This window comes from Schistocerca gregaria, chromosome 4 (genome assembly GCF_023897955.1).
Source record: "Schistocerca gregaria isolate iqSchGreg1 chromosome 4, iqSchGreg1.2, whole genome shotgun sequence".
Taxonomy (NCBI): Eukaryota; Metazoa; Arthropoda; class Insecta; order Orthoptera; family Acrididae; genus Schistocerca; species Schistocerca gregaria.
The window spans coordinates 736,282,540-736,300,724 of NC_064923.1; the positions used below are offsets into that span (position 1 = coordinate 736,282,540).

Here is an 18,185-nt window from a genome sequence, read left to right on the forward strand (position 1 = left end):
TGTGCGTTCACCGCGATGTCGCCAAACGCGGATGCGACCATCATGATGCTGTAAACAGAACCTGGATTGAAACTTCCTGGCAGATTAAAACTGTGTGCCCGACCGAGACTCGAACTCGGGACCTTTGCCTTTCGCGGGCAAGTGCTCTACCATCTGAGCTACCGAAGCACGACTCACGCCCGGTACTCACTGCTTTACTTCTGCCAGTATCCGTCTCCTACCTTCCAAACTTTACAGAAACTCTCCTGCGAACCTTTGCAGAACTAGTCGTGCTTCGGTAGCTCAGATGGTACAGCACTTGCCCGCGAATGGCAAAGGTCCCGAGTTCGAGTCTCGGTCGGGCACACAGTTTTAATCTGCCAGGAAGTTTCATATCAGCGCACAGTCCGCTGCAGAGTGAAAATCTCATTCTGAGAACCTGGATTCATCCGAAAATATGACGTTGTGCCATTCGTGCATCCAGGATCGTCGTTGAGTACACCATCGTAGGTGCTCCTGTCTGTGATGCAGCGTCAAGGGTAACCGCAGCCACGGTCTCCGAGCTGATAGTCCATGCTGCTGCAAACGTCGTCGAACTGTTCGTGCAGCTGGTTGTCTTGCAAACGTCCCCATCTGTTGACTCAGGGATCGAGAAGTGGCTGCACTATCCGTTACAGGCATGCGGATGAGATGCCTGTCATCTCGACTGGTAGTGATATGTGGCCGTTGGGATGCAGCATGGCGTTCCGTATTACCCTCCTGAACCCACAGATTCCATATTCTGCTAACAGTCGTTGGATCTCGATCAACGCGAGCAGCAATGTCACGATACGATAAACCGCGTTCGCGATAGGCTGCAATCCGACCTTTATCAAAGTCGGAAACGTGATGCTACGCATTTCTCCTCCTTACACGAGGCATCACAACAATGTTTCACCAGGCAACGCCGTTCAACTGCTGTTTGTGTATGAGAAATCGGTTGGAAACTTTCTTCATGTCAGCACGTTGTAGGTGTCGCCACTGGCAGCAACCTTGTGTGAATGTTCTGAAAAGCTGATCATATGCATATCACAGCATCTTCTTCCTGTCGGTTAATTTCGCGTCTGTAGCACGTCATCCTCGTGGTGTAGTAATTTTAATGGCCGGTAGTGTAGCTCCAGAAGTACTGTCTGCAGCTAGGCCTGATCTCACCGTTAACCGAGTTCCAGCTGACTTCGACGGACTTGATGGTACCTACCTGGCGGTCCCAGGATGGCACCTGCACCTGCCTTGCTACCAAGCTGCTGCTTGGCCTCCGAGCGCGCACTCTGCTACCGCACTCTTGAGTCCGCAGGCCGCTGAAAATGTGTCCTACTTTGGGGTCCTCGGTTCGCCTCTGTGCTCGAGTGCCTCCTGCACTGCCCCCCTCCCCCCCTCCCCCCCTCTCCGGCTGTTATACTCCGAATAAAATTACATTATGATTGACGTATGAGCGAATGGATTGGTGGGAGCCTCCGACCATCCAATAATAGCTTTTCCTCGAGCACCATGTGCTCTCTGTTGCCTGCTTTGTAGTTACGTGGAGCGTCTAGTGAAGCGTAGCTGCCTGCACGCTGGCGTCACTGCAGCCCTGCCACCGCAATCTGTCAGTCGCCAAGTAATTTTAATCAGAGTATGTCTGGTCAGGCATCTGATCGAAACAGCGTGACCGACTTACTACGCAACCTGTCATCGCTGCGCCCCTGTCACATACCCAAGCCTGACGCAGCAGTGCTGCCGATATCTGTATTTCATCGCTGCGCGGCTGTTCGGCTTGCCGACCCCGCGTACTAAGTTGAGAACACACGAAGCCTGTGAGGCCAGTCTGCACCGCTGAGCACTGAACGCAGCAAGGCGTCGTTTCAAATGATGTACTGTTTGTAATGGGTAATTGTATTTTCACTGTCTTTCCGACGGCCATCCACGTGGCATTACGTAGCTGCTGCCCCGCCAAATATCGTGCGTCGTCATCGCGACCTGCAACGAGGTCATTAACACTCAAGCAATCCTGACACCTGCTAGAGGTAATAACAGTAAAGTAGATTTCAGACTGTACCATTTAGCCAAGCTGTTACATGTTTATTTGAACTGCGAGCCGTAAAGTGTGTGGAATGAATCAGATTGGGGTCTTTTAACACAAACCTTTTTTGTTAATGAAGATAAGAGTTTAGCGCACGTTCATCGACGAGGCTCCGATGGTGGTGTGGAGGCGGCAGTGTGAAGCGTCCTGCACAGAGATAGAGACGAGAATGCTTTGCGGCGTTGGCAGTGTGCTCACTCTCTCTCCCACATCTCACGCTGCAACCGTTGCCTGCCATGGCAATTGGCAACGCTGGCGTAAGGGTTGTACTGAACCACTGTTTCTGTTTATGAGTCTCCCTAGTAGAATTTATATGCTCGGAAAACTATCTCTGTCCTTTCTTAACTGTAAAACTTATCGTCCTTGCTTTATGGCACTTCTAATCAACAAGTGCATAAGAGACCTCAGCGTGCCTAAAACACTAAAATCAACGCCAATTGTTGTACTGGCAGCCCGAATCACTTGCTTTGGGCAGAAGTGGCGCAATGACGCTGTTGACTGATTTGTCACATGAGACACTGCTCGCTGCCGCTGCGCATCGCTCCACCAGCCGCCTTCTTTTGTGCACAGCTCTACAATACCGGAGCAGGAGGAGAAATCTAATGAACCGTGACAGTGGTTACCAATTTAATAACGCGCGGAATTCCGCCATCTCCGAAATTTACTCGAGACGAAGACGCCAGAAGACTTCGATAGCTGCGGCCAGCGACAATACCGACGGCTGCTGGGTCTCGCAGTTCCACCAGCGAGGGCGCTGCGCTGAGCGGTGTGATCCTTCCGTCTTCGCGACTTCAACACATGCGCGGCAGTACTATCAGTACATTACATAAGACGGAGCGTAGAACGTCTTCGTCAGTCCTCGTTCGGCTCACCTGAAGAAGGCTGGCAGTTGAAATTTCAAATTTTACATAAATAAAGATGCTAGACAAACCTGCAAGTGGCCTTGTTCTATTTGACAACAAACAGCACCTGCACAGCGTCGTCGGCGCGTTGCATGTGTCAGCCATGGTAAGAACAGAGTTTTGTGTAGGTGTCAGTCCACTGCATCTCGGCTAAATGAACTGCACGTGTGCAGATTTCTAGTGCTCGTATGTGGGCTGCTTCCGTGACCAAGGTAGCCGAAGCGTGTCTGGTGTTTCAACAGCCATCGTGCCGAAGACTTACACCACTTACAGGGAATGTGGAAAAACATCATACGCTAACTTACGGCTCTGACGAATATATGTGTTGAGTGATCGTGACAGACTGTCCTTGAAGACGACCGTGGCCGGCCGTTGTGGCCGAGCGTTGTAGGCGCTACAGTCCGGAACCGCGCTCCCGCCACGATCGCAGGTTCGAATCCTGCCTCGGGGATGGATGTGTGTGATGTCCTTAGGTTAGTTAGGTTTAAGTAGTTCTAAGTTTAGGGAACTGATGACCTCGGATGATGTCCCATAGTGCTCAGAGCCATTTGAAGTTGACCTTGAGAAAAATAAGACAACAACAGCTGCAAAATTAACTGTAGACCTGAATGTCACTCTCGAACTCAGTTAGCACCAAAATAACAGGAAGGGGGTTCCACAAGCAGGGAAAGGCAGGGCGAGCTGGGAATTCCAGAACTACACATCAGTGATGCAAATATCCGTTACACGAAAACGTGATGGCGAAGCCATCAGATCTGGAACGCTGAGCAATGGGAGAAAGTGATTTGGTCGCATGAGTTTAGTTTCAAAGTGTTTCCAACTGCTGGGCGAGTTTACGTCCGGTGTGCGCCATCCCAGGCCTACGACGCAGACTGCTTGTTGCCAACAGTGAAACATGACGGAGGTTCGGTGACGATTTGGGTACTCTTATGGTGGTATTTCATGGGCCCCATGCCTGCTCTGCAGGATCGCGTACTGTCAAGCATTATGCGACAATATTGGTTGATCATGTGTCTTTCATAGTACAATATTTGTTCCCCAAACGGTGAAGCTGCGTTCTAACACCAAAAGGGACCCGTGCACTGAGCTCCATCGTCCAGGTCTGGCTTTCTGAGCGCGAGGGTGAATCGCCGCATCTCTGCTGGCCACGACAGTCACCACATGTCAGTATTACGAAGCCTTTGCGGTCTACTTTGGAGAGAAGTGTACGTGACCGTTATCCACCTCCACAACTTTGCAGGAATAGTGGTGTAAAAATTCCTTGAAAACCATTAGAACCTGTATTTATCCATCCTGAGATGACTGGAAGCTGTTTTTAATGCCAACGGTTTTACTTCACCGTAATAGACGTGGTAGTGCGCTGTGTTTCACTTGGTTCCATACTTCTCTTCAACCGCTGCATTATTTAAGCGCTAGTCAGTATGCACACTCGATGGTGGAAATTGAATACTTTTTACCATCATATAAATTAAGTAATAGTTTAATGCGATAACAGACTGTTGCAACAGTTAATATTTGGTGTTCCTGTTAACACAGTCAGTTCTTCAGAATCCTATGCAAATTGGAGATAAATAATAAAAAGTATGAATTGTTAATATTCGGCACCTAGGCGCCACGATCCACATTTATACACTATGTGATCAAAAGTGTCCGGACACCTAGCTGGAAATGACTTACAATTTCGTGGCGCCCTCCGTCGGTAATGCTGGTATTCAGTATGGTGTTGGCCCATCCTTAGCCTTGAAGACAGCTTCCAATCTCGCAGGCTACGTTCAATCAGGTGCTGGAAGGTTTCTTGGGGAACGTCAGCCCATTCTTCACGGAGTGCTGCACTGAGGAGAGGCATCGACGCCGATCGGTAAGGCCTGGCACGAATTCGGTGTTCCAAACATCCCAAAGGTGTTCTATAGGATTCAGGTTAGAACTCTGTGCAGGCCAGTCCATTACAGGGATGTTACTGTCCTGTAACCACTCCACCACAAGCTGTGCATTATGAACAGGTGCTCGATCGTGTTGAAAGATGCAATCGCCATCCCCGAATTGCTCTTCAACAGTGGTAAGCAAGGGGGTACTTGAAACATCAATGTAGGCATGTGCTGTGATAATATCACGCAAAACAACAAGGGGTGCAAGCCCCTCCATGAAAAACATGACCACACCATAACACCACCGCCTCCGAATTTTACTGTTGGCACTACACACGCTGGCAGATGACGTTCACCGGGCATTCGCCATATCCACACCCTGCCATCAGATCGCCACATTGTGTACCGTGATTCGTCACTCCACACAACGTTTTTCCACTGGTCAATCGTCCAATGTTTTCGCTCGTTGTACCAAGCGTGATGTGTGGCTTTTGATCAGCCGCTCGATCATGAAATCCAAGTTTTCTCACCTCCCGCCTAACTCTCATAGTACTATCAGTGGATCCTAATGCAGTTTGGAATTCCGGTGAGGTTGTTGTGGATAGAGGTTTGCCTATTGCACATTACGACCCTCTTCAACTGTCGGCGGTCGGCCTGTACGCTTTAGCGCTGTACGTGTCCCTTCACGTTTCCACTTCACTATCACATCGGAAACAGTGGACCTAGGGATGTTTAGGAGTATAGATATCTCGCGCACAGACGTATGACACAAGTGGCAGCTAACCAACTGACGACTTTCGAAGTCAGTCAGTTTCGCGGAGCTCCCCATTCTTCTCTGTGATGATGTCTAACGACTACTGAGGTCGCTGATATCTAATATGGAAAACGTATGCTTTTGGGGGTGTCCGGATACTTTTGATCACATAATGTGTTACTTGAACTTATATTGCACCAAGAGTGGGCCGCTCGCGGTGGTCTCGCGGTTCTAGGCGCGCAGTCCGGAACCGTGCGACTGCTACGGTCGCAGGTTCGAATCCTGCCTCGGGCATGGATGTGTGTGATGTTCTTAGGTTAGTTAGGTTTAAGTAGTTCTAAGTTCTAGGGGACTGATGACCACAGCAGTTGAGTCCCATAGCGCTCAGAGCCATTTGAACCACTTGAACCAAGAGTGGTGCTGATCAAAAGCGACCTCCTCAGACCACCATTCATTGATAGAAAACATGCTGTATACTTTGCGGCCGAGCAAAATAGATCCCTAACTCACTTTCTTTATTCTCTCTTCCATGGTCACATTAGCTAGGCTGAAAGTCCAGATGCTAAGAGGGGGCATTTTTTCACCTGATTCACTCTGGACCTTCGCTCCTGTTTGTCCTCATCTCCCTCCGCCAAGGACAGGCTGGAACTTCTGGGTCAACGATGTACCGCTCTTGCCCTTTTATTTAATTTTCTTTCAACCTTTCTCCGGTGTTTTAGACACACTTAGATGACATTATCGTCGTTCTTAACGCGGAGAAATTGTCTTTCACCTGGAGCACTGGCTTCTCCGAGTGGAGGACCATTACCGTACAGAACTTCTTGCTCGACGTGGGCTGCAGGTGCCCTGTAATCACCCGATGACGCAGGCTTTGTCGCTGAACACTGTCCTCGGAGAACTGCGCTTGCGGGCTGCGTTTTTTTTTGCTTTGTGTGAGCGGGCCAGAGAACACTGGCGACACTTAGCCCAGATCGCACCGTCGGCATGCCAGTTTCTAAGACACTGTGCGATTTGGTTCATAATATACTTATTATTATCTTTATGAAATTCTGACGTTCCTCATTTCCATAACATGCCGTATTCTTATAGAGAAAAGAGATTCACACCCATGCTCGACTACTTTTTCTACTGGGGCGCTCAATTGCGCGGTTATCAGCGCCTGTACGAACTCCCAATCATTACACTCTACAGTCACGCCACTTTCACGAATGATGATGAAATGAGGAGCACCACACAAACACAATGTACCCTCGTGGAGAAAATCCCCCACCCTGCCGGCAATCGAGCACTGGTCTACGTAATATGGAGGCGATATACCGATACGGGTAGCGCAGCGATAACACACTGGTCTCGCATTCGGGAGGACAGCGGTTCAAACCCACGTCCGTCCATCCTCATTTACGTTTTCCGTGATTTCCCTAAATCGATTAAGGCAAATGTCGGGATGGTTCCTTTGAAAGAGCACGGCCGCTCTCCTTCTCCATCCTTCCCTAATCCCAGCTCCATCTGTAATTGTGGTGTCACTGCCAGACACCACACTTGGTAGCCTTTAAATCGGCCGCGGTCCGGTAATTTACGTCGGACCCGCGTGTCGCCACTATCAGTGATTGCAGACCGAGCGCCGCCACACGGCAGGTCTAGAGAGACTTCCTAGCACTCGCCCCAGTTGTAAAGCCGACTTTGCTAGCGATGGTTCACTGACTTCTACGCTCTCATTTGCCGAGACGATAGTTAGCACAGCCTTCAGCTACGTTATTTGCTACGACCTAGCAAGGCGCCATTATCAGTTACTATTGATACTGTGAATCATGTAATGTCAAGAGCGACGTTCGTCATTAAAGGATTAAAGTTAAGTATCCCACCAGCTACGTCCGTTTTTCTAAAGTCTAATTTCCTTGTCCTGTTCCAGACCTCACGCCAGCCTGCGTGAGCTAAATCGCGTGCCTTTCGGCCTCCTCTAGTAGCACGGTGTTGGCTCTCCTTCCAACCCCAACAGTAATGACTTCGTTGTCGACGGGAAGTTAAACAGTAATCTCCTGCTCCTCCTAAGCAATATTCTAATTTGGGTCGCACGAGCGTTTTGGAAGAAATTTTCTTTGTAGGTTGGTTTCGTTCCCCTAGTATTCTACCAATAAACCGGAGCCTACAACCTGCTTTACCTACTCCTGAACCTATGTGACAGTACAATTTCACATCGCTACAAATTATTACACGCAGGTTGACCAATTCCACTATGTCTCATCGATACTATATTCATGGAATACTACACTTTTTCATTTTGAAAAGTGCTATAATCCTACCACTACTATGGTAATTTAGTCTGCTTTTACCTAAATAACAGAAAACTCTGTCTCTACGTTGCAACATGTAATCCCCTTACTAAATTTAATTTAGTTTCCAAATAAAATACACTATGGGAGGATAGTCCTATTAATAGGAAAATCTAATCAATTAAGTCATTCTTTTTACAGGATTTGACCGTGTGTTGTGACTGATGGGAAAGTAAATCAGACTATTCAATTCTTTTCTTAGATAGCAACGCAGTATGAATAGTATTATATTGAAGCTAGGACAACTAAATTCCAAGCTCATTTAGTGGTTTAAAACATGTACTAATGATCGACAGCCTATCCAGGCAACGAAACAGTGAAGTATTAGAATAGCACAAGTATGAAATTTGCCTACTTTCTTGCTACTATTTAAGTAGCTTCTTCAAATAAATATTACTCCACGTAAACTATGTTGATCCAAACACTGCAATTTCCTTTTGACTACTACACTCTTATACATTACGTTTTTAAAAGAGAAAAACACAAGTAGATACCTTCAAGGAAGCTAAAACACGTTTTAGCCAGGGGGGATCTTAAAAAAAAAAAAAAAAAAAAAAAACACCTAGATATTAAAGCACACACTTCTTATACTGAATACTTCAGTTCAAGAAAATCTCTTTCTTACTGGAATTTACTTTCAAAAGCTATTACTATCGTTATTTACACAAAAACATGTTAAATGATGCCTCTTTATATTAAGATGGCACTTCAAAAGTCTGTAAAACAGGATACTCGGATTAACCAAACACCAGGAAGGAACCCTACGTAGGTGTATGATTAGTATGGTGGTAGTAGGGTGAATCAGTTTCTTTAAAGCTGAAGAATGATTATTCACTAATAAAACACAGTGTAAATTAAGTACAAAGTAGAAAAGTAGAACACTAAAAAATCTTATCTGATGACTGCAGGCTTGGGTGGGGCGAACAGTTATGGCAGCTACACTACCTACAGTATGGCAGGCCATACGTCTTGGGCTGTATGGGCTTAATTTCTCTTCTTGGCGTCGTGTAGTTTTACATACAGTAGCCCAACAGCTCACAGCTAAGCCGTAAGGCGTTTGCACTCTTCATCCGAGACATTTTTGTGCAAATCTGCAAGCAAAGCTTCTACTGCTCCACGAGGGTTTTACCTCAATCAGTGGTGCCTAAAGACTGTCACTTACTTCCCGCGCTTGCTCTAGGTAGCGCGTCAATTCTCCCTTGTCACCTTTTCCACTCTCCAGAGCCACATTCGTTTCAAACAAAAGCACTCTGGCTTTTACGTAACACCTATTTCTTGCATTGTTCCTAAGTGTTACCACTTCTTACAATTACCAGAGTTACATCAACATGAACAGTCTATACACACAAATATTTTTAAATAAAAAATGTCATCAGAAAATTATTTAGCGTAATAAACAATTTACGTAATATTTTACATACTATACTGACATATATATCCCCCCTCAATGAACCATGGACCTTGCCGTTGGTGGGGAGGCTTGCGTGCCTCAGCGATACAGATGGCCGTACCGTAGGTGCAACCACAACGGAGGGGTATCTGTTGAGAGGCCAGACAAACATGTGGTTCCTGAAGAGGGGCAGCAGCCTTTTCAGTAGTTGCAGGGGCAACAGTCTGGATGATTGACTGATCTGGCCTTGCAACATTAACCAAAACGGCGTTGCTGTGCTGGTACTGCGAACGGCTGAAAGCAAGGGGAAACTACAGCCGTAATTTTTCCCGAGGACATGCAGCTTTACCGTATGATTAAATGATGATGGCATCCTCTTGGGTAAAATATTCCGGAGGTAAAATAGTCCCCCATTCGGATCTCCGGGCGGGGACTACTCAGGAGGATGTCGTTATCAGGAGAAAGAAAACTGGCGTTCTACGGATCGGAGCGTGGAATGTCAGATCCCTTAATCGGGCAGGTAGGTTAGAAAATTTAAAAAGGGAAATGAATAGGTTAAAGTTAGATATAGTGGGAATTAGTGAAGTTCGGTGACAGGAGGAACAAGACTTCTGGTCAGGTGATTACAGGGTTATAAACACAAAATCAAATAGGGGTAATGCAGGAGTAGGTTTAATAATGAATAGGAAAATAGGAATGCGGGTAAGCTACTACAAACAGCATAGTGAACGCATTATTGTGGCCAAGATAGACACAAAGCCCATGCCTACGACAGCAGTACAAGTTTATATGCCAACTAGCTCTGCAGATGATGAAGAAATTGATGAAATGTATGATGAGATAAAAGAAATTATTCAGGTAGTGAAGGGAGACGAAAATTTAATAGTCATGGGTGACTGGAATTCGTCAGTAGGCCAAGGGAGAGAAGGAAACATAGTAGGTGAATATGGATTGGGGCTAAGAAATGAAAGAGGAAGCCGCCTAGTAGAATTTTGTACAGAGCACAACTTAGTCATAGCTAACACTTGGTTTAAGAATCATGAAAGAAGGTTGTATACGTGGAAGAACCCTGGAGATACTAAAAGGTATCAGATAGATTATATAATGGTAAGACAGAGATTTAGAAACCAGGTTTTAAATTGTAAGACATTTCCAGGGGCAGATGTGGACTCTGACCACAATCTATTGGTTATGACCTGTAGATTAAAACTGAAGAAACTGCAAAAATGTGGGAAATTAAGGAGATGGGACCTGGATAAACTGAAAGAACCAGAGGTTGTACAGAGTTTCAGGGAGAGCATAAGGGAACAATTGACAGGAATAGGGGAAAGAAATACAGTAGAAAAAGAATGGGTAACTCTGAGGGATGAAGTAGTGAAGGCAGCAGAGGATAAAGTAGGTAAAAAGACGAGGGCTGCTAGAAATCCTTGGGTAACAGAAGAAATATTGAATTTAATTGATGAAAGGAGAAAATATAAAAATGCAGTAAATGAAGCAGGCAAAAAGGAATACAAACGTCTCAAAAATGAGATCGAGAGGAAGTGCAAAATGGCTAAACAGGGATGGCTAGAGGATAAATGTAAGGATGTAGAGACTTATCTCACTAGGGGTAAGATAGATACTGCCTACAGGAAAATTAAAGAGACCTTTGGAGAGAAGAGAACCACGTGTATGAATATCAAGAGCTCAGATGGCAACTCAGTTCTAAGCAAAGAAGGGAAGGCAGAAAGGTGGAAGGAGTATATAGAAGGTTTATACAAGGGTGATGTACTTGAGGACAATATTATGGAAATGGAAGAGGATGTAGATGAAGACGAAATGGGTGATACGATATTGCGTGAAGAGTTTGACAGAGCACTGAAAGACCTGAGTCGGAACAAGGCCCCCGGAGTAGACAACATTCCATTAGAACTACTGACGGCCTTGGGAGAGCCAGTCATGACAAAACTCTACCAGCTGGTGAGCAAGATGTATGAGACAGGCCAAATACCCTCAGACTTCAAGAAGAATATAATAATTCCAATCCCAAAGAAAGCTGGTGCTGACAGATGTGAAAATTACCGAACTATCAGTTTAATAAGTCACAGCTGCAAAATACTAACGCGAATTCTTTACAGACGAATGGAAAAACTGATAGATGCAGACCTCGGGGAGGATCAGTTTGGATTCCGTCGAAATGTTGGAACACGTGAGGCAATACTGACCTTACGACTTATCTTAGAAGAAAGATTAAGAAAAGGCAAACCTACGTTTCTAGCATTTGTAGACTTAGAGAAAGCTTTTGACAATGTTGACTGGAATACTCTTTTTCAAATTCTAAAGGTGGCAGGGGTGAAATACAGGGAGCGAAAGGCTATTTATAATTTGTACAGAAACCAGATGGCAGTAATAAGAGTCGAGGGGCATGAAAGGGAAGCAGTGGTTGGGAAAGGAGTGAGACAGGGTTGTAGCCTCTCCCCGATGTTATTCAATCTGTATATTAAACAAGCAGTAAAGGAAACAAAAGAAAAATTTGGAGTAGGTATTAAAATTCATGGAGACGAAGTAAAAACTTTGAGGTTCGCCGATGACATTGTAATTCTGTCACAGACGGCAAAGGACTTGGAAGAGCAGTTGAACGGAATGGACAGTGTCTTGAAAGGAGGATATAAGATGAACATCAACAAAAGCAAAACGAGGATAATGGAATGTAGTCCAATTAAATCGGGTGATGCTGAGGGAATTAGATTGGGAAATGAGACACTTAAAGTAGTAAAGGAGTTTTGCTATTTAGGAAGTAAAATAACTGATGATGGTCGAAGTAGAGAGGATATAAAATGTAGACTGGCAATGGCAAGGAATGCGTTTCTGAAGAAGAGAAGTTTGTTAACATCGAATATAGATTTATGTATCAGGAAGTCGTTTCTGAAAGTATTTGTTTGGAGTGTAGCCATGTATGGAAGTGAAACATGGACGATAACTAGTTTGGACAAGAAGAGAATAGAAGCTTTCGAAATGTGGTGCTACAGAAGAATACTGAAGATAAGGTGGATAGATCACGTAACTAATGAGGAGGTATTGAATAGGATTGGGGAGAAGAGAAGTTTGTGGCACAACTTGACTAGAAGAAGGGATCGGTTGGTAGGACATGTTTTGAGGCATCAAGGGATCACAAATTTAGCATTGGAGGGCAGTGTGGAGGGTAAAAATCGTAGAGGGAGACCGAGAGATGAGTACACTAAGCAGATTCAGAAGGATGTAGGTTGCAGTAGGTACTGGGAGATGAAGAAGCTTGCACAGGATAGAGTAGCATGGAGAGCTGCATCAAACCAGTCTCAGGACTGAAGACCACAACAACAACAACTGACATATAATGCAAAGAACTTCAACCTCCAGTATAGTACGCCTTACTTTAGGTACACAGAAAATTTAGTTCTAATATGCGAAAATTTTAAAGAAAAAAAATTATGAAAAGATGCATTACTTAGAAATCTGACTATATTTGGGCTGCTTTTTTTGGATAATACTTCATTATAGATAACTGCATCATTCACGAAAAGCATGAGGTTCCTATTAATATACTCTTCAAGGTCATTAATGTATAACGTGAACAGCAAAGGTCGTAACACACACACTTAATTAAATTCATGTTTTTTGAAGAATCTCCATCCAAGACAACATACCGTGTCCACCCTCCCAAGAAACATCCAATCCTATCAAGAACTTTGGGATGTATGCTCTAGTAGTACTTTTAGACAATGTCATATCCGGTTCGATTATCAGTTCATATACGATGCATATTCGGAAAGTAAGGTCCGATTTGGCGCGAAATGGAAACCACTGTGAAAATCCTATGGAACTTTGCACGGATGTGTTGGGCAGTGTCTTTTGTGTACCCGTCGATCGCTTCACGCCGCTCTTTTCAATTCAGAGCGCAAAGTGATCACGTAGAAATGCCTAAAACAACAGTGATTGCCGCCTGAAGCTATGGCGCCCACACATTATAAATGTTAAGCGTTTCTTCTTCAAGACAATTCTCAGCCGCATCCTGCAGATAAAATGAAGACGCTCCTGCAGCCTTTTCGATGGGAAGTGTTTGATCACCCACAATACAGCCCTTAATTGGCTCCCTCCGAAGTTCATCTCTGCTCACATGAACCGCTGACTACGCAGACAATATTTCGGCACAAACTACGAAAACCAGAACAGCGTAGGGAATTGGAGGAAAGCATAGGCGGCTGCCTTCTGAGACGACGGTACTGGAAAGTTCGTACAACTGTACGACAAATGTCTAAGTCATGGCGGAAATTATTTAGAGAGGTAGTTGGAAGCTGTGGCTAACTATTGCGAACAATTTATTTTTTATTTTCACTGCAGTTTTCACTTCGCGACCGATCGGACCTTACTTTCCGAAGAGCCCTCGTTCAGCCGTAACTAGACATAGTAGAGGGAACGTAAAATTATTATTATCCCCTGTTATGGTTTTTGGGAAAAATTTTTGATATACATTTAGAAGAAGAAACATAGTCCTCGGACTGAATGTTATTTTAGAACATACATCATATATCACGTACGTTAACAGATTGTACAGCTGTTTATCGTTAGGTGAAGAGCGAACTTGACGCAAATCTTGACGTAACACGGTAAAAGCTTCAGAATACGTTTATGATCCTTCTGTTAATTATCTAGAGTCAACAGAGCGTAGCATTTCTTTTACGAAGCTTCACATACTTTCTGCGACTGATGAATGTTCAAGCAAAACATTTAATTTTCACGTGCTCATGTGTTGTTATAATTACATTTTGTGAAGTGTTTACAACGTTTTGCTTGCGTGTCGGGATAGGTAATACAGTTTCGTCGCTCATTATAAGAAATTATCGTAAATAGACTGCTGGCCGCTGGTGGCCGAGCGGTTCTAGACGCTTCAGTCTGTAACCGCTCGTCCGCTACGGTTGCAGGTTCGAATCCTGCCTCAGGCATGGATGTGTGTGATGCCCTTAGGTTAGGTAGGTTTAAGTAGTTCGGAGTTCTAGGGGACTGATGACCTCAGCTGTTAAGTCCCATAGTTCCCAGAGCAATTGAACCATTTGAACCATAAGTAGACTTGTATCACGTTTGGATTTGTATACTTCATTCTATATCGACGAACACTCTTAATTAACGAACTGTGGGAATATGTGATCCTTTTATGGCTTAGTGGAGTGTAGTAATCTTTGTCATACTGCAGAGTAACCATCTTTTGTTCGTCTTTGTATTCAGTGTATCAGGAGTCTATTATATAAGCCTTCTCCCATAATGCATACACTATATTTTTAAACTAGACTTTATAAAATAGTAAAAATGGTAGAATGACATAAAACAGTTGAAATTCAATATTCGTGATCAGATACGATATTTTGCCATTCATCGCAAGTTTTGCAAACACAGTAGAAACATCATATCTGAAAAGTATGCTTACTGCACAAAGTAATACATTAAAGATGTTCGAATGTGTGTGAATTCCTAAGGGACCAAACTGCTGAAGTCATCGGTCCTTAGACTTATGCACTACTTAAACTAACTTATGCTAAGTGCAGCACACACACCCATGCCCCAGGGAGGACTCGAACCTCCGGCGGGAGGCATTAAAGACATATGTGCTCCTGAAATGTAGGGTAATATATTATTTTTCTTAACTTACCTTCAGCAGATATTATTTATAGAATGTAAGTAATTGTTCATTAACTTAAGTCGGTTTACAAGAGTGGGGGAAATGTGTTACTGGTATCTGTTTTTGCACATCTGTATACAAGTTCTGGCTGTGGAGTTTCTCCAGTATCATCGAGAATTTCTTGCGTTCTACAGAGCAATCAGTGTCTTCACTCGTGTTATTCTATTAAGAACCTAAGTATGTATCATAAATGGGATAAAATTATTTCTTAGTATTTTGACTTTTACATTACTGTAGTTTAATTTTTATTTAATACATTTTATTGATCTTCGGCGTATCCCATACAGCCGCCGAATTCTTACAGATTATACAAATATTCGATGTATTTGTTAAGCTGACAGCTATAAACCTCCATAATGTAATTCGAAACGCTATAAATCTGTGTTGTTAGTCCATTGGCGCTAGAATGTTTACGAGAAACTGTTGTACTTTCTTGTCGATGGCGATCACAACAAAAGATGGGCAGTACTCTTAATATTTGCAGAAAGTAGCTTCTACGTTTGCGGAAACGCCTGTAGCTAATTGAATTATAGTCTGAGCTTTTAAGGAATTAAAACGTCTAGTGACGTCGGAGCTCTGGGTTACCCTTCTGGCTCCGTCCGATGAACTGTTTCGTAGGTTTTGCCTTTCGTATCTTCTTGGCAGGTCCCTTTCCCGTTGCCATTTCTCTGCCTCTAAATAGTATCTGCCTCTAAATTGTAGTTTGGGTTTTAGTCCAAATTATGGTTCTTGTCACACAACATTCTTGGTTAGGTGTATAACAACCTCATTGCCGGTAAGTCCTCTATATGTTTTCTTTCAGGCGAAGCCGATAGGTATGATTTCTTCTCGTACCGATTTCGCCTTCCAGTAAATCTGTACCCAGCTAAGCTGGATTTAAAGCAGTGGTCAACCGCGAGTTAAAATGTGATGCCAAGTCCCGCGGTCATGACGCTTGCCAGCTTGTCCTGTTCTAACCTCAGTATTGACAGTACATCGATACCGGTGCCGAGCCAGCCCCTGGCACGGTAGGCAGCCCACGGTGCACTGCACGCGCCCAGGGCGCGGGAAACCTGCGCTAGTTGGGGAGGCGGCCGCCGCGGCGCTGCGGTCGCGGGTGTGGAACGCGCCCAGCGTCCGGAGCACGCCGCAGTGTTGTACCGGCGGCTCGGCCGAGTGGAGGCGCCTGCCCTTCTGTTGCCTCAGCGTCACTTCCTGGTCGCGCTCTGCCCGTCCGACTGTGTGATTATTCGTTTTTAAGTGTTGGTGTCCCAGGTGTGTGCCCAGCGACAATCGGTGGATCTGCTAGCATACCACAGGACAGTAAGGTAACTCACCCTGTTTTCTTTCAGTGCGTTCGAAGGCCTGGAATGATTTGCTGTATTTCCTTATCCTCTCTACTTGTGGCGTAGTCTCTCGGACGTAATTCCGCCCGCGTAATAACGTTGGTTACCAACAATTTGTAGCGACCAGTACATTCACGCCTGTAAGCTTCTTTTTGCTGGTTTTTTCACTTCCCAGGTGACTTTTATAGTTCAGCGGTTCAATGAGAGCATGGAGTTATTTAGCTCCGGTTACTATTGTGATTAATTTCACTATTGTTAATAACTGGTAACGATTCGGCTTCTCACAAATCAAAATGTACGTATTTGGTGGATTGGTATACATTTTAGGAATTATATATCTTAGCTTTTCCTCAATTTTATAGACGATATCGCAACGAAAAACTTTTCACCATCACCAGCAAACTTCTCTATTACCCTAGATAAAAGATACTGAATTCCGAAGAAAGAGACGAACGACTACACTCAAGGATAGACTATAGCATCAAAATGTAGAGAATATACATGCGGTACAAAAAAGAAAAAAAAAAAGTTGAAGACAATCGTCATAGTTAGTCAGTGTATGCACAATGTCTTCATTGTGTGCACGTCATTGGTTCGCAGCAGAAATCTTTGTTCACTTATTAAAGGATTCGTCAAAAGATACGATAACAGATATAAGATACATTTGGAAAAAAAGAGGTTTTTTTGTCAGGATGTTGTTTAGTTGACGAAGAGAACGGACATACGGCGTTTAGTACTGCCCGTTGGTGCTGTTTTATGAGTTCACCGGTGGAGATGTCGGACCCAGACCTGCATCGGTAACAGCACTCTGTGGATACCGCACCTACACATTTCATCTTCTCCTGATATCGATTTTCTACATTGTGCTGAATTAAAAACGTTTTCACAACTGTGTTTATAGATGGTTGGTCTAGTAAACTGATATAAGGCCGGGAGAGCGGTGTGCAGACTACATGCTCTTCCATATCCGCATCCAGTGACGTCTGAGGATGACACGACGGCCAGTCGGTACCGTTGGGCCTTCGAAGGCCCGTTCGGACGGAGTTTAATTTAGTTTTGTTTGTAGATGGTCTCGTTGAGGAATTCAGGAAACACCATCAGTATATTTTTCTGATGCATCTCATTTTATAAGTGTTCACTAATGAGAAACGTAGTCCTTATAGGAAAGAGAAGTGCGTAAATGAAAGCGAAGTTGATCTCTGATACACATCGAATGTATTATTATTCTCTAACCATTCGAAAGAGATGTAAAAGCAAGTCTCTAATGGCACGACTGTTTTGTTATGTGCCAGGAATCTGCAACGGAAATATACGTCTTCGGTTAGCGTTTGCATGTCAGACAGAACAGGCGACTGTCACAAGTCACTGAACTCTAGAAGTGCCGACGTATGTTCAGGCTGTATGCACGTACGGTATCGTGAAATGCACATAATGAACCATCAATTTAAGGGGCGTTAAGTTGGAAAGTGACAAGAATTTATCTGATGTAGTACATTAGAGAAAGAGTTGTTTCTCCAATGACGAACTGGAATATGGGCATACTACATGTAACTGCGGAGTTACGACGGCAAAAACAAATTTCGTTGATCAACATCACAAAGATTTCATCCGTTCCCGTTCGTGTGTGGAGCGGCTGAAATAGTGTGTGCCACATGCGGAACTTTTTACCTTGTATTGATTATACACGTTTGAAAAGTGTCTCAGCATGTCACCTTTCGATACCTTTAGCAGACTCTGCCGCCAATCATGAGTTGAGGACTAAGTCAAGATTTTTTATCAACGATAATAATAAAACAATGAAATGAGATCTATTGGTGTTGTTGTCTTCTGTTTGAGACTGGTCTGCTGCTTCT

The 18,185-nt window shown here is 44.3% G+C and overlaps 1 protein-coding gene across 1 annotated transcript in view; it reads left to right on the forward strand.

Moving 5' to 3' along the window:
* Nucleotides 1-1,117: 1,117 nt before the first annotated feature.
* LOC126267894 (puratrophin-1-like) overlaps nt 1,118-18,185 on the forward strand; it is a 1,105,633-nt gene continuing 1,088,565 nt past the window's right edge. The window contains exons 1-2 of the mRNA XM_049973204.1: nt 1,118-1,208; nt 16,121-16,314. Coding sequence (XP_049829161.1) covers nt 1,118-1,208; nt 16,121-16,314 — 285 coding nt within the window. The remainder of the gene's footprint in view (nt 1,209-16,120; nt 16,315-18,185) is intronic.